Source organism: Cebus imitator, unplaced genomic scaffold, assembly GCF_001604975.1.
Source record: "Cebus imitator isolate Cc_AM_T3 unplaced genomic scaffold, Cebus_imitator-1.0 Scaffold163, whole genome shotgun sequence".
In the NCBI taxonomy this organism is placed as follows: Eukaryota; Metazoa; Chordata; class Mammalia; order Primates; family Cebidae; genus Cebus; species Cebus imitator.
In genome coordinates this window covers 489,436-504,108 of record NW_016107478.1, presented here as the reverse complement: position 1 = coordinate 504,108, position 14,673 = coordinate 489,436, and the positions used below count along the sequence as shown (strand labels likewise).

Sequence of the window (14,673 nt, the reverse complement as noted above, 5' to 3'; positions counted from 1 at the left end):
ATTGCTTTTGCTATACCCAGAAGTTTTGTATGATATTAATTTTCATTTATCTCAAAGGGCTTTTTCATTTCTCTTGTGATTTCTTCTTTGTGCCATTGGTGATTAAGGAATGTGTTTAATTTTCACATATTTTTGAATTTTCCACATTTCCTTCTGCTGCTGATTTCTAATTCCATTGCAGTCAGACAACATATTTGGTATAATTTCAATTCTTTTAAATTTGTTGAGGCCTGCTTGCAACCTAACATATGCCCTATCTTGGAGAATATTTCATGTGCTCTTGAGAAGAATCTGTATTACACTGTAATTGGGTGGAGGGTTCTGTAAATGTGTTTTAGGTCTAGTTGGTTTATAGTGTTGTTTGAGTATTCTATTTCCTTGTTGATCTTTTGCCTAATTCTGTTATTGAAAGTGAGGTATTAAAGTCTCCAACTATTATTGTTGGTGTATGTCTCTCTTTAATTCTGTCAGTTATTGCTTCCTGTGTTTTAGATCTCTGTTGTTAGATGCATATGTGTTTATAATTGTTATATCTTCCTGATGGATTAACCTTTTATCATTAAAAAATAGCCTTTCCTGGCTGGGTGTGGTGGCTCACGCCTATAATCCCAGCACTTTGGGAGGCTGAGGTAGGTAGATTGCTGGAGCTTAAGAGTTCGAGACCAGCCTGGGCAACATGGCAAAACCCTATCTCTACAAAAAATGCAAAAATTAGCCAGACATGTGGTATGTGCTTTAATCTCAGCCACTTGGAAGGCTAAGGTGGAAGGATTGTTTGAGCCCAGGACATAGAGGTTACAGTGAGCCAAGATTATGCCACTGCACTCCAGTGTGGATGACAGAGCCAGACCCTGTCCCCCCCCCCCCCCCGGTATTACAAATTACCTGGCTAGGTGGCTGGCCACAGCGCACACCAGAGGGTGAGTAATATCCCCCCCCCCCCCCCCCCCCGCCCAAAAAAGAAAGAATGGAAAGGAAAACAGCCTTTCTTGTCTCTAGAGGGTAACTTCTTTTCACAGTGTCTTTTTCCCCAGTGTTATTGTAGCCACTCCAGCTCTCTGGTTATTGTTTTTAGGGTATTTATTTTTTCATCCTTTTATCTTCCTGTTGTATTGACCTTTTTATTATGAAGTGTCTTAGTCTCTACTAATGGATTTCTTGCCTTAGTGTCTATTCTGTCTAATATAGTCACTCCAGCTCTCTTACGTGTGTATAGTATCTTTTACATCCTTTTATTTTAATCTCTTTTTATCTTTGTCTAAATTGTGTCTGATGTAGACAGCATGTAGTTGTATATTTTTAAAAAATCCATTCTGCCAACCTCTGCCTTTTGATTATTGTCCATTTGCATTTAATATAATTACTGGTAAGACAGGTTTTACATTTTGCCACTTTGCTCTTTGTTTTCTAATCTCTACATCTTTTTGATCCTCTAACCCTCCATTACTCTTGTCTTTTATATGAAATACATATTTTCTGGTGTATCATTTTAATTCTCTTGTTTCTTTCACTGTATATATTTTTATTTTCTTCATGGTTGTCCTGGGGATTACAATTAACATCTTACATTTACAGAGAAGTAACCTTTACTCAGGTTCTTTAAATGTTAACATTTTACCATATTTGCTTTCTCTCCCTCTGTATGTATGTTTTTATATATACAGGCATATATAATGTACATGTGTGTATAAAATGTGTGTCTGTTTTGTTGTTCCTGAACTGTTTGAGAATGAATTACAGATATCATGCCCCTTTACCCTTATATACTTCCTAAAAATGAGGATATTCCCTTAACCTTAGGATATTTATCAAACCAGGAAATTAACATCGATCCAGTACTAAGTCCTTTGAAGCCAAAATGTAAAATAAAACACATAATAATTTCTGCTTCAAGATCCAGTCCAGGATACCATGTTGTGTTTGGTTGTCATATTTGTCTGGTCTCCTTGTCTTTCATGACTCTGGCATTTTTTAAGAATAGAGGCTAGACAATTTTTAGACTGTTTTTTGGCCAGGCATGGTGGCTCACGCCTGTAATCCCAGCACTTTGGGAGGCCAGGGTGGGCAGATCACTTGTGGTCAGGAGTTCAAGACCAGCCTGGCCAACACAGCGAAACCCTGCCTTTACTAAAAATACAAAAATGAGCTGGGCATGGTGGCATGCACTTGTAATCGCAGCTACTCGGGAGGCTGGGGCATGAGAATCGCTTGAACCGAGGAGGTGGAGGCTGCAGTAAGCTGAGATGGTGCCACTGCACTCCAGCCTGGGCTACAAAGCAAGCCTTCGTCTCAAAAAAAAAAAAATAAAAAGACGGTTTTTCATTTTGGGTTTTCTCATCATTAGATTCAAGTTATACATTTTTGGTGGGAATATCAAAGAAGTGAGAATTGTGCTGTTCACGGTGCACCATATCAGGAGGCACATAATAAGGATCTCCCCCCTTGCTCTAGATTTAATATCTGCTAGGTACAGTTGACAATTTCATATGTGATTTGATTTATTAATTTCTGTAGAAATTAATTCTAGATATTCCATAGTAATGAAATATACCCACTTCAGATTCTGCCTGAACTGGCTGTCACAACAAAATACTGGAGACTGGGTGGCTTAAACTACAGAAACTTACTTTCTTACAGTTGGGGCTGGAAGTCCAAGATCAAGAAGTAATTAGAGTTGGTTTCTGGTTAGAATTCTCTTCTGGGCTGCCTTTTTTCTGTGTCCTCACCTGGCCTTTTCTCTGTGTACTGACAAAGAGGGAGATTTCTGATTTCATAAAGACACCAGTTGTATTGGATTAGGGCCCTACCTTTATGACCTCATTTAACCTTGTTTATCTCCTTAAAGGCCCTATCTCCAAATATAGTCACATTAAGAGTTAGGGCTTCAATAGATGACTTGGATTTGGAGGAGCAGACACAATTCAGTCCTTAACACTGATAATGCTAGAGGACTTTTGTTTCTTTCACCAAAGAGGCTCTTAGTTTTTATAGCTACTTGGTACATTTGATGATTTTATAGATGATTTGATGTGTTAACTCTATAGAAATTAATGTTAGATACGCCATAGTAATGACATGTACCCACTTCAGAATCAGCTAGGTGAATTTTTTTGTTTTTATATGACTTAATTCTCCTTTAATCCTAAGTAATAAATTTAAGCATTTAACAAGTGTGCAATTTTAAAACTATCCTAAATTTTTTACTCTTTGAGTCCCATCAGGTTCCTTTAAGTAAAACTTCTTTATTTATAGTACTTATGAATTAAATGTATTTCGGAAAAGTGTTACACTTTGAAAACTGAATTTTTCCCATGCATTGCGATTCTAAGCCTACTTAACTCATCATCCCCTCCTTCTACCCTTCCCCAATTTACATTGTCTTCTATGCTTAATTACCTTCCCATTTTTTGTTTTATTTTTTTCTCAGTCAGTTACCAACCTTGGCAAGGGTAGGGGGGAAGAAATGTGTTGGATTTCTTTAGATATCATTGATATGGCATTGAAATTAGTTTTTTTTTCTGTGTTTTATTATTTCTGCTTTATGTTTATGGTCTTTTTCTTCATTGAGGCTAAACATGATTTTTAATGGGATTATTTTGTTTTGTAATGATTAAATTATCGAGTAAGTTGTGAGAGTATGTCGTTTAAAAAAAAAAAAAAAAAAAAAACTAGTGTAGGTATTAGGCAATTTGGGGTCCAGTTTGCTTTATTGTAAATTAACCTGGTGAGAACTGAAGGAAAGTCTAGCAGTTACCATATTAATAGTTGAAGCTTTATAGGGATTATTTTTCCATTCAACAATATGTGTCTGGGCATGGTGGCTCATGCCTGTAATCCCAGCACTTTGGGAGGCCGAGGCAGGCGGATCATGAGGTCAAGAGATTGAGACCATCCTGGCCAACATGGTGAAACCCCATTTCTACTAAAAATACAAAAATTAGCCGGGCAGGGCAGTGTCTGCCTGTAACCCCAGCTACTCCGGAGGCTTAGGCAGGAGAACTACCTGAACCTGGGAGGCAGAGGTTGCAGTGAGCTGAGGTCACGCCACTGCACTCCAGCCTGGTGACTGAGCAAGACTCTGTCTCAAGAAAAACCAAAAACCAGTATTTATTAAACACCTACATTATGCTGGATACCAGCTTCTAGAGATACAGAGGTGGCCAAAAACAGACAGGGTCCATGCCCTTAGGCAGCTTGGTCTAGCGAGGGGCAAACATAAATCACAGATAAATGTAAAATTACACTGTAAATAGTGCTGTGAAGGAGAGGTTGAGGATGGGAAGGGTATATATTAACTGGAGGAATTTGTCTACCTTAGAAATTCTGGAAAGGCTTCCCTGAAAGAATTAAAGATGTGTAGGAGTTAAATAGGTTAAAATGGACAGAAAGATGAGTTCAGGAACAGTGGCATAAAGCCACCATTTATTGTGCCCATAGATTCTATTGGGAAGGCATTCATATAGCAGTTTACCTCAGCTAGAACAGTAAGGCTGGGGATGACTTGATGGCTGGAGGCTGGATTCATCTGAAGGCCTCTTCTCTCGCCTTCAGCAGCTGGCTGTCCAGGGAGGCCTTAGTGAGACTGTTGGTTAGAACACCCACACAGGACCTCTGCATTTAGCCTGCGTTCCCTCAGGACATGGTGTCCACGTTGCAGGTGGGAGTGTCCCGAGAGAGAGCCAGGAGGAAGCTGTATCGCCTTTCATGACCCAGGCTTAGCTGTGTCTGTTTCTGCTGTATTCTGTTCACCGAGGCATGCACATACATAGTTCCACCCTGGTTCAGATCCAGGGGAAGTAAATGCCACTTTATGATGAAGAGTGACAAGGTTCTGGAAGAGTATGTGGGGCAAGAAATACTGCTGTAGCCTTTTGGGAAAATAGTCTGATACAGGGAGCTTTATGCCGGGCCATACGCTAAATCCCAGAGAAATGATCTGGAGTGCAGAAAGCTGGGGAGAGAGAGTTAGAGGCTAGACTATTCAAGGCCTTGTAAAATATTTTAAACATGATTTGGACTTCTCTTAAGAACAAAAGGAAGCCATGAAGATTTTAAGGTTAACGTCAGATTAGTGCTTTATGAAGATCAGTGTGGAGAGTAAATGTGTTTATGAGGTAGAGGGAGACCAGGCAGGAAGCTGGTGAAGTAATCTAGGCATACACCAGGGCTAGGTGGTAGCTGTGGAGATGGACAGAAGGAGGAATTGGAGAGAAATGTATGGGTTCCAATCACTAGGTCCTGGGGATGGGAATGGGAGAACAAAGTGTCTAGTATGATCCCCTGGCTTCTGGCTATGCTACTAGATGAATCTGGTACCATTCACTGGGATGAAGAACACCAGAAGTGGACCAGGATTTATGGGGGAAGGATCATGAATTTGGTTTGGGGCAAACATTGAATTAGAGAAGATGTCAAGCAGGCAGTTTCATCTGTGGGCCTGAAGCTCGTAGGAGAGGTCTAAGCTGGAGATAGAAATGTAAGAGGCATCTACAGATAGGAGGTAATTGAGATTTAGAGTGTGAATACAGTCAACCAGGGAAATAGATGGGAACAAAAAGAGAAGAGGGCTTAACACTGGGGTCTGAGGAACTCAAATATTTGGTGACTAGGAAGAAGAAGGTGTACCAGAAGAGGAGACAGACTAGAACAGCCAGACTCATGGGAGGAGAGCAGAGTGTGTGCTGTTCTAGGAGGCAGGGAAGAGAAGCCAGCATTTCAAGAGGTGGGAGTGAGCAGAAGGTCAGATACTACTAAGAGGTAAAGTTAGGACTGAGACATAATTGGATTTAGTGAAATAAAGTTCAGTGGTGACCTTCATGGTAGCCATTTTGGAGAATAGGGACTCTGAACTGAAGATTGGGGTATTGTCAGGAATGAATCCTGACAGTATGTGTGGTGTGGAGATGAAGATGGCAAATATAGATACCTCTTTGAAGAATTTATCCCCTCAGTGAGAAAAGAGGTGAAACAGGAGGGCTGTTGATGAAGGCGACTTTGATATTTTATCATGAGAAATGAACAGTTTATTTTTCTTATTATTATTTTTAGAGAGTGACAGGGTCTCACCGTGTTGCCCAGGTTGGTCTTGAACTTCTGAGCTCAAGTGATCCTCCTGCTTTGGCCTCCTAAAGTGCTAGGATTTCAGGCATGAGCCACCTCGCCCTGCCTGTACAGTTCATTTTTTTTTTTCCCTGCATTCATCGGTTTATTTTTTAATTTTTTATTGCATTTTAGGTTTGGGGGTACGTGTGAAGAACATGCAAGATTGTTGCATAGGTACACACATGGCAGTGTGATTTGCTGCCTTCCTCCCCGTCACCTATATCTGGCATTTCTCCCCATGCTATCTCTCCCCAACTCCCCACCCTTTGCTCTCCCTCCCCTGTTTCCCCCCGACAGACCCCAGTGTGTGATGCTCCTCTCCCTGTGTCCATGTGTTCTCATTGTTCAACACCCACCTATGAGTGAGAACATGCAGTGTTTGATTTTCTGTTCTTCTGTCAGTTTGCTGAGAATGATCGTTTCCAGGTTCAGCCATGTCCCTACAAAGGACATGAACTCATCGTTTCTGATGGCTGCATAATAGTCCATGGTGTATATGTGCCACATTTTCCCTGTCCAGTCTATCATCGATGGGCATTTGGGTTGGTTCCAAGTCTTTGCTATTGTAAACTGTGCTGCAATGAACATTCATTTGCATGTGTCCTTATAGTAGAACGATTTATAATCCTTTGGATATATACCCAGTAATGGGATTGCTGGGTCAAATGGAATTTCTATTTCTAGGTCCTTGAGGAATCGCCACACTGTCATCCACAATGGTTGAACTAATTTACACTCTCACCAATAGTATAAAAGTGTTCCTATTTCTCCACATCCTCTCCAGCATCTGTTGCCTGCAGATTTTTAAATGATCGCCATTCTAACTGGTGTGAGATGGTATCTCAATGTAGTTTTGATTTGCATTTCTCTAATGACCAGTGACGATGAGCATTTTTTCATGTCTGTTGGCCTCATGTATGTCTTCTTTTGTAAAGTATCTGTTCATATCTTTTGGCCACTTTTGAATGGGCTTGTTTATTTTTTTCTTGTAAATCTGTTTTAATTCTTTGTAGATTCTGGATATCAGCCCTTTGTCAGATGGGTAGACTGCAAAAATTTTTTCCCATTCTGTTGGTTGCCGATTCACTCTAATGACTGTTTCTTTTGCCATGCAGAAGCTGTGGAGTTTGATTAGGTCCCATTTGTCAATTTTGGGTTTTGTTGCCAATGCCTTTGGTGTTTTGGTCATGAAGTCCTTGCCTACGCCTATGTCCTGAATGGTTTTGCCTAGATTTTCTTCTAGGGTTTTTATGGTGTTAGGTCTTATGTTTAAGTTTTTAATCCATCTGGAGTTAATTTTAGTGTAAGGTGTCAGGAAGGGGTCCAGTTTCTGCTTTCTGCACATGGCTAGCCAGTTTTCCCAACACCAGTTATTAAACAGGGAATCCTTTCCCCATTGCTTGTTTTTGTCAGGTTTGTCAAAGATCGGATGGTTGTAGATATGTTGTGTTGCCTCCGAGGCCTCTGTTCTGTTCTATTGGTCTGGAACCAGTATCTGTTTTGGTATCAGTACCATGCTGTTTTGGTACCAGTACCATGCTGTTTTGATTACTGTAGCCTTGTAGTATAGTTTGAAGTCTGGTAGTGTGATGCCTCCCGCTTTGTTCTTTTTGCTTAGAATTGAGTGGGCTCTTTTTTGGTTCCATATGAAGTTTAAGGGTTTTTTTTCCAGTTCTGTGTAGAAGGTCATTGGTAGCTTGTTGGGGATAGCGGTGAATCTGTAAACTACTTTGGGCAGTATGGCCATTTTCACGATATTGGTTCTTCCTAACCATGATCATGGAATGTTTCACCTTCTATTTGTGTCCTCTCTTACTGCGTTGAGCAGTGGTTTGTAGTTCTCCTTGAAGAGGTCCTTTACGTTCCTTGTGAGTTGTATTCTTAGGTATTTTATTCTCTTTGTAGCAATTATGAATGGCAGTTTGTTCTTGATTCGGCCCTCTTTAAGTCTGTTATTGGTGTATAGGAATGCTTGTGATTTTTGCACATTGATTTTGTATCCCGAGACTTTGCTGAAGTTGCTTATCAGTTTCAGGAGATTTTGGGCTGAGACGATGGGGTCTTCTAGGTATACAATCATATGGTCTGCAAATAGAGACAATTTGACTTTCTCCTTTCCTATTTGAATACCTTTTATTTCTTTTTCTTGCCGATTGCTCTGGCTAGAACTTCCAGTATTATATTGAATAGGATTGGTGAGAGAGGGCATCCTTGTCTAGTGCCAGATTTCAAAGGGAATGCTTCCAGTTTTTGCCCATTCAGTATGATATTAGCTGTTGGTTTGTCATAAATAGCTTTTATTATTTTGAGATACGTTCTATCAATACCTAGTTAATTGAGGGTTTTTAGCATAAAGGGCTGTTGAATTTTGTCAAAGGCCTTCTCTGCAACAATTGAGATAATCATGTGGTTTTTGTCTTTGGTTCTGTTTATGTGGTGAATTATGTTTATCGACTTGCGTATGTTGAACCAGCCTTGCATCCTCGGGATGAAGCCTACTTGATCATGGTGGATAAGCTTTTTGATGTGCTGTTGCAGTCGGTTTGCCAGTATTTTATTGAAGATTTTGTGTCTATGCTCATCATGGATATTGGCCTGAAGCTTTCTTTTCTTGCTGAGTCTCTGCCGGGTTTTGGTATCAGGATGATGTTGGTCTCATAAAATGATTTGGGAAGGATTCCCTCTTTTTGGATTGTTTGGAATAGTTTCAGAAGGAATGGTACCAGCTCCTCTTTGTATGTCTGGTAGGATTCGGCTGTGAACCCATCTGGACCTGGGCTTTTTTTTTGGGTGGTAGGCTCTTAATTGCAGCCTCAACTTCAGACCTTGTTATTGGTCTATTCAGGGTTTTGACTTCTTCCTGGTTTGGGCTTGGGAGGATGCAAGTGTCCAGGAATTTATCCATTTCTTCCAGGTTTACTAATTTATGTGCATAGAGTTGTTTAAAAGAACGGAAATCATAACAGTCTGTCAGACCACATTGCAATCAAGTTAGAACTCAGAATTCAGGAACTAACTCAGAACTGCACAGCTTTATGGAAACCGATCAACTGGCTCTTGAATGTTGACTGGATAAACAGTGTAATGAAGGCAGAAATAAAGATGTTCTTCAAAACTAACAAGAACGAAGACACAATATGCCAGAATCTCTGGGACACATTTAAAGCAGTCTCTAGAGGAAAATATATAGCAATAAATGCCCACATGAGAAGCAAGGAGAGATCTAAAATCGGCACCCTATCATCAATATTGAAAGAGCTAGAGGAGCAAGATCAAAAAAACTCAAAACTTAGCAGAAGACAAGAAATAACTAAGATAAGAGCAGAACTGAAGGAGATAGAGACACAAAAAACCCTTCAAAAAATCAATAAATCCAGGAGCTGGTTTTTCGAAAAGATCAACAAAATAGACCACTGTACAGTTCATTTTTAAAGAAGGAGATGAGGTCGCCTTCTGAGAGAGCAAGTAGGGTTGCCAGAATGATAAAATTTGAGAATATTTGAGATATTGGTGAAAGATGTGATTATAGGAAAGAAAGGTAGAATCCACACTATTGGTGTTAATAGCTACCATTGATGAAGTGTCTGCTCTGTGTTACATATGAAATTTTTAGAGTAATCACTAATTAGTTTATTTGCTTTTTATCTTATCCCTTTTTGTCAGAAGAATGATGAAAATGGAAACTGCTCAGGGGAAGGAATTGAATTCCCTACAACAAATTTATATGAACTGGAAAGCCGTGTTTTGACTGATCATTGGTCCATCCCTTACAAGCGAGAAGAATCACTAGGCAAGTGCCTGTTGGCATCTACCTACCTAGCAAGACTTGGTAAGTTTTCAGACATGAGAACATTTGTTTGTGGACATTTGTTTCATAGAAGGCCTGAGTTTAATCTTAGCCATTGTTGTTGCCTAGCTGTATGATATTGGACAGATCATTTATTCTGTTAGTCTTCACTTATCTCCTGCAGAAGAAAAGCTTTGAACTAAATTAACTGTTTGCTTCTACCTTTGATGGAGTGTAAGATTATTTAAAATATAATTGAAAAGCTTAATGGAAATTGAAATTAACTGTTTCTACAGAAGCTTGGAGCACTTTAAATTAAGGCTCAATTCAATAGCTTTTCTTTTTTAAGAGAAGAAAGTAATATTTAACCAATTTGTTGTGCTTATTAAGTGCTCGACATTGTTTTAAGATTTATAAATATTAAGCTAGTAGAATAATAAAATATCATTAGGTTGGAAGATTGGGTGTCAATACAAACACCTGTACTAAAAAAGAGAAAATAACTTATTTTTCATATTGAATTCAGTTATGAATAGGCCCACTGTTCTTTGGAAGTTTTTTCTTATTAAGAGTATGCATAGTTTACTCCTATGAATAAATGCAAGATATATCAAAAGGAAATGTTTTGACTAGGTTTAGATTTAACCCTAATATCCTTTTATGGTGTATTTCTGATTGGCTTCTCAGTAGAATTCATTGAGTGCCTGTTAGGATCTCGGTACTATGCTAAGCATTGGGTCTGAAAAAAAAAAAGAAAGTGTGTTTAGCAGTATTACCAATGATAAGCAAAATCCATTACTGAGTTTAATAAAGAAATGTGCTTTTTCCAAAAGATGATTTTACAGGGAATTAAATTGGTATTTATCACTTACTATGTGAATTGTGCCAGACACAAATCTGTGTAATGGAGTTCATTGATTTGTTTTAGGGAAGAAGAGTGACTTCGGCATTTATTGCAAATATTTGCGTGGGGTTTTTTTGTTTGTTTTTTGGTTTTTGAGACAGGGTTGCTCAGGCTGCGGTGCAGTAGCGCAATCATGGCTCACTGCGGCCTGAACCTCTCAGGCTCAAGGGATCCTCCCACTTTAGCCTCCCAAGTAGCTGGGACAACAAGCAAGCACCACCACACCTGGCTTTTTATTTTCTGTAGAGACAGGGTTTCACTATGTTGCCCAGGCTGGTCTCAAACCCTTGGGCTCAAGTGATCCTCTTGCCTTGGCCTCTCAAAGTTCTGGGATTAGAAAATATTTGTATTTCTATAGAACCTTTTAGGGAAATAATAATGGCTAGTAAGTAGTGGCTGTTGGTGTTTTATTAGCTATTTAATCAGATCGTTGAAGTTACTCTGACATAGAAACACAAGTTTAATCTAATGCTATAGTTGTTTCTCAGCCTTTTCTTCATCAAAGATATATATTCTACTTTTAATAATTTCTTAAGAATTAAGGTTACTATGACATAGTTCCATATTTATGAATTTAGAATGATGTATATGATTTTTACAAACTACCAAAGATCTGAATAAAATATTTTTATTTTGCTAAGGTCTTTCTGAGTCTGATGAGAATTGTAAAAGATTTATGGATAGGTGTATGCCTGAAGCATTTAAAAAGGTAAGAAGAATGAGCTGATGTGATTTTGGTTTGTGGGGGTGGGGTGAAGGAAGAGAAGGTTTTTGTTGTAATTTTAGTTTTCATGTATAAGACCAGTTTATGAATCTTGTTCAAGTGTGGAATCCTCTAATATGAAAAAAGGCGCTCTGAATTTGGGGCTTATGAATGATTTACTTCTTTTATATTGTCTGCATGTGTCTCTGATTAAATACAACTTTTATTAATAATAAATACTTCCTACTATTTAATTGCTAAAGAATAAGTTAAGACTTAATTATACTAGGATATTGCACATATTAGTAAACAAAGACTTGTGGCACATAGAAATACAGTATACACTTAAAAATACGAGCCACTTTAAGTGTGTGAGACAGGAGAAGACATTTTAAACTACTGAAAGATTGACTAGGTACTCTCACTGCCAAAATAGCATGCATATGGCAGCATCTCTTCTGAGCCAGAGTGATATGCTTGCTCCCATTAAGGTCACATGTCTTAGAAAGTAGTGTTTATTAACACTGGCAATAGGAGATCACGAGAATTGTGTTTCTTAAAGCAGACTGAATCAGCCTCACTTTTTAGCAGATGAGTTGAATCCTCATAAGAGCAAGGACCATGTCTGTTAAGATACTGCTATTTTCCCCCAACATATAACTAAGTGCCCAGCTCATAGAAAGAGCTCAGAAAAGGATGAATGAATGATTATTTTGCTGACTTAACTTCTGGATTTTGACATCCATTTTTGTCCAGTATACAAATAAGTCACTAGAACTACAGATGGGTAATGTTTGTATTTATCTTAAGATGCAGAAAAGCAAACAGTTCATTTGCAAATTGTTATTCCCAGCTGCATTTTGGTAGACAGAGTCTCCATTGATTCAAGCCTTTAAAAATAATAAAATTAATTTTATAAGCAAAATAGCTTCATATTTGAAAAAAGGGAGAAATCTTTTCAAGTTGTCATCTGGGCAGAGATTATATGAAATCAAGGTTTATCTCCATTTTAGATTAGCTCATCTATCAATTTGTAGTTTAATTTTAAACTTTTAAGAATTATAGCAGCTTTTAAAAAAATGGAAAGTTGACTAAGCATAGTGCTTCACACTATAATCCCAGGACTTTGGAAGGCCTTAGTGGGAGGACATCTTGAGGCCAGGAGTTTAAGACCAGCCTGGGCAACATAGTGAGACCCCTGTCTCTACAAAATTTTTTAAAAAGTAAAATAAAAATAGCAAAATTGTTATAATATAACATACTATGACACATATCACAGTAGATTTAAAAACTTAAAATGAAAAATGTATTCAGAGTTGTGGAAAAGGGCTTACCCGTCTAAGGAAAGGCTGAGGATCTCCAGATCCAGAAATCCCTGTATCCAGTCCATTCACCAGCAAGTTGCACATTTGGAGTATAATACTCTAACTCTCTGCAGAGATACTTCAGAAAACTGTTTTGTCTCATGCCCTCAGCTGTTAGTAGCAGTATAATAAATGGTCGCATGGTTGGTTGTTTTTCTGTAAAACTATGAGTACAAAGGTTTCCTGCCTTATGTTACTCAGTTTACACTTTAGAGCTATTAAAAATGTTCTCCTCCCTGTCAATTAGGCATACTTTCTTTTATTAAATCAGAAGAGCTACAGAGTTCTGTGTGCCTTTAGGCTTGTCTGCCAGAAAACTCAGGAGGATTTGATATAATTGGTACTACTTCCCTAGCTTTGTTTCCTGGTTCAGTGACCATCCCTCTCCCCAGTTCGCCAGGCTTTTCTCATAAGCTGCCTCACATTTTCTTTTCGAAGTAAGGGTATGAATAATACATGATTGCATGAATAAGGTGCACAAAGGAGCTTGTTGTCATTTTCACCTTCTTCACCTTTTACCTTCAGCCTAGCCTGGATATTTAATAGTATATTCAGGCAGAAAAGATCATTCAGGTTTGGCCTTAATGCATGGTTATGTTTAAACCTTGTGTGCATCTTCCCCACGAGGTACTGCCTGCCTTTCCCTATCTCTTCTAGAATGTAGACAGAATTGTATTTTCAAAGTAAAAAATGGGCAAATGGAATGGCTCCAGAGGGATTGGTGCTTAATCCACATACATTTTTGTTTTGTAATCAGTCGAAGTTTCTCAAATGTTAATCTCTGCTTTGTTTTGCTTCATAATTTAATTTTTTAAGTATAGGAGGGATATGTAGTCAGGCAAAAAAAAAAAAAAAAACCTGCAAAAATAGTAGCTCGTTGGTTTATATAAAATCAATCTTACGACTTTTGCTAATTTGAGCAAATACTGTGGCTAATTAGTATTTAGAAAATCTGGAACTGAGGTTTTTCTCTGCAGTTATTACAGTTTAGGCTCTTCTAGCCTACTCTTTTTAAAGAGGTTCTCAGTGAGGCCAAGATGAAATTTTTGTTACATAGTATTTTCCCTTTGAAAAATCTTACAAAAACATGAAACCACCATATCAATTTAAGTGAAATCCTTTGATTTCTCATTTTTTGTGCTGGTACTTGTTCTACACTTCCCCAAAGACCAGAAGACATCCAATTTCTCTACATTTTAAGGAATCTAAGAAGCTCTCTAGTTAGAAGATTTGTACCATTGTTTTACATTTGATGTTTATATTTAAGAAACATAGTTACAAAGTAAACAGTTGAATGTCTTAAGACTTAGAGCTATTTTAGATTTGCTTAAACATTTCAAAAATTAAATATTATTTTGTACATACAAAAAGGAAAACGTAAGCAAAATAAACTGTTAAGGTGTTTCTAAGATTTTTTTTTTTCACATTCTGAGTCCTGCTGTCATCTAGTCAACAGGTAGAAAAAGATATTATCCTATTTCTGAGATGTTAAAAAATGTTCAAAGGATATGTTTGTTAGAATCCATGCAATACAGCATTCATTTATTAGGTTCCAGAAATGTTAATATGGGCAGCTAGCCATCAAGATATATTAATAATGCCTTACCATTTATAAAATGCTTGCATGTTTGTTGTATCTTTTAGTCCTCATAACATTTGTCTGAAGTGGATAGGAATTATGCCTCTTTAGAGATGAGAGAACCAAGCCTTTGAGAACTCATGTAGATTTTTTCAGGGCCACACAGCTAGAAAACAGTAACATTGGAATTGATCTCAGGTTTTTACTTTGCTCTGTACCACTTGACCTCCCCTA

The 14,673-nt window shown here is 38.1% G+C and overlaps 1 protein-coding gene across 2 annotated transcripts in view; it reads left to right on the top strand.

The window, feature by feature from the left end:
• Positions 1-14,673, top strand: part of USP24 (ubiquitin specific peptidase 24) — a 161,143-nt gene that overhangs the window by 38,367 nt on the left and 108,103 nt on the right. The window contains exons 2-3 of one of the 2 annotated variants that reach the window (XM_017543984.2): positions 9,766-9,931; positions 11,435-11,502. In XM_017543984.2, coding sequence (XP_017399473.1) covers positions 9,766-9,931; positions 11,435-11,502 — 234 coding nt within the window. The remainder of the gene's footprint in view (positions 1-9,765; positions 9,932-11,434; positions 11,503-14,673) is intronic. The other variant, XM_037744054.1, reaches the window with a different exon arrangement.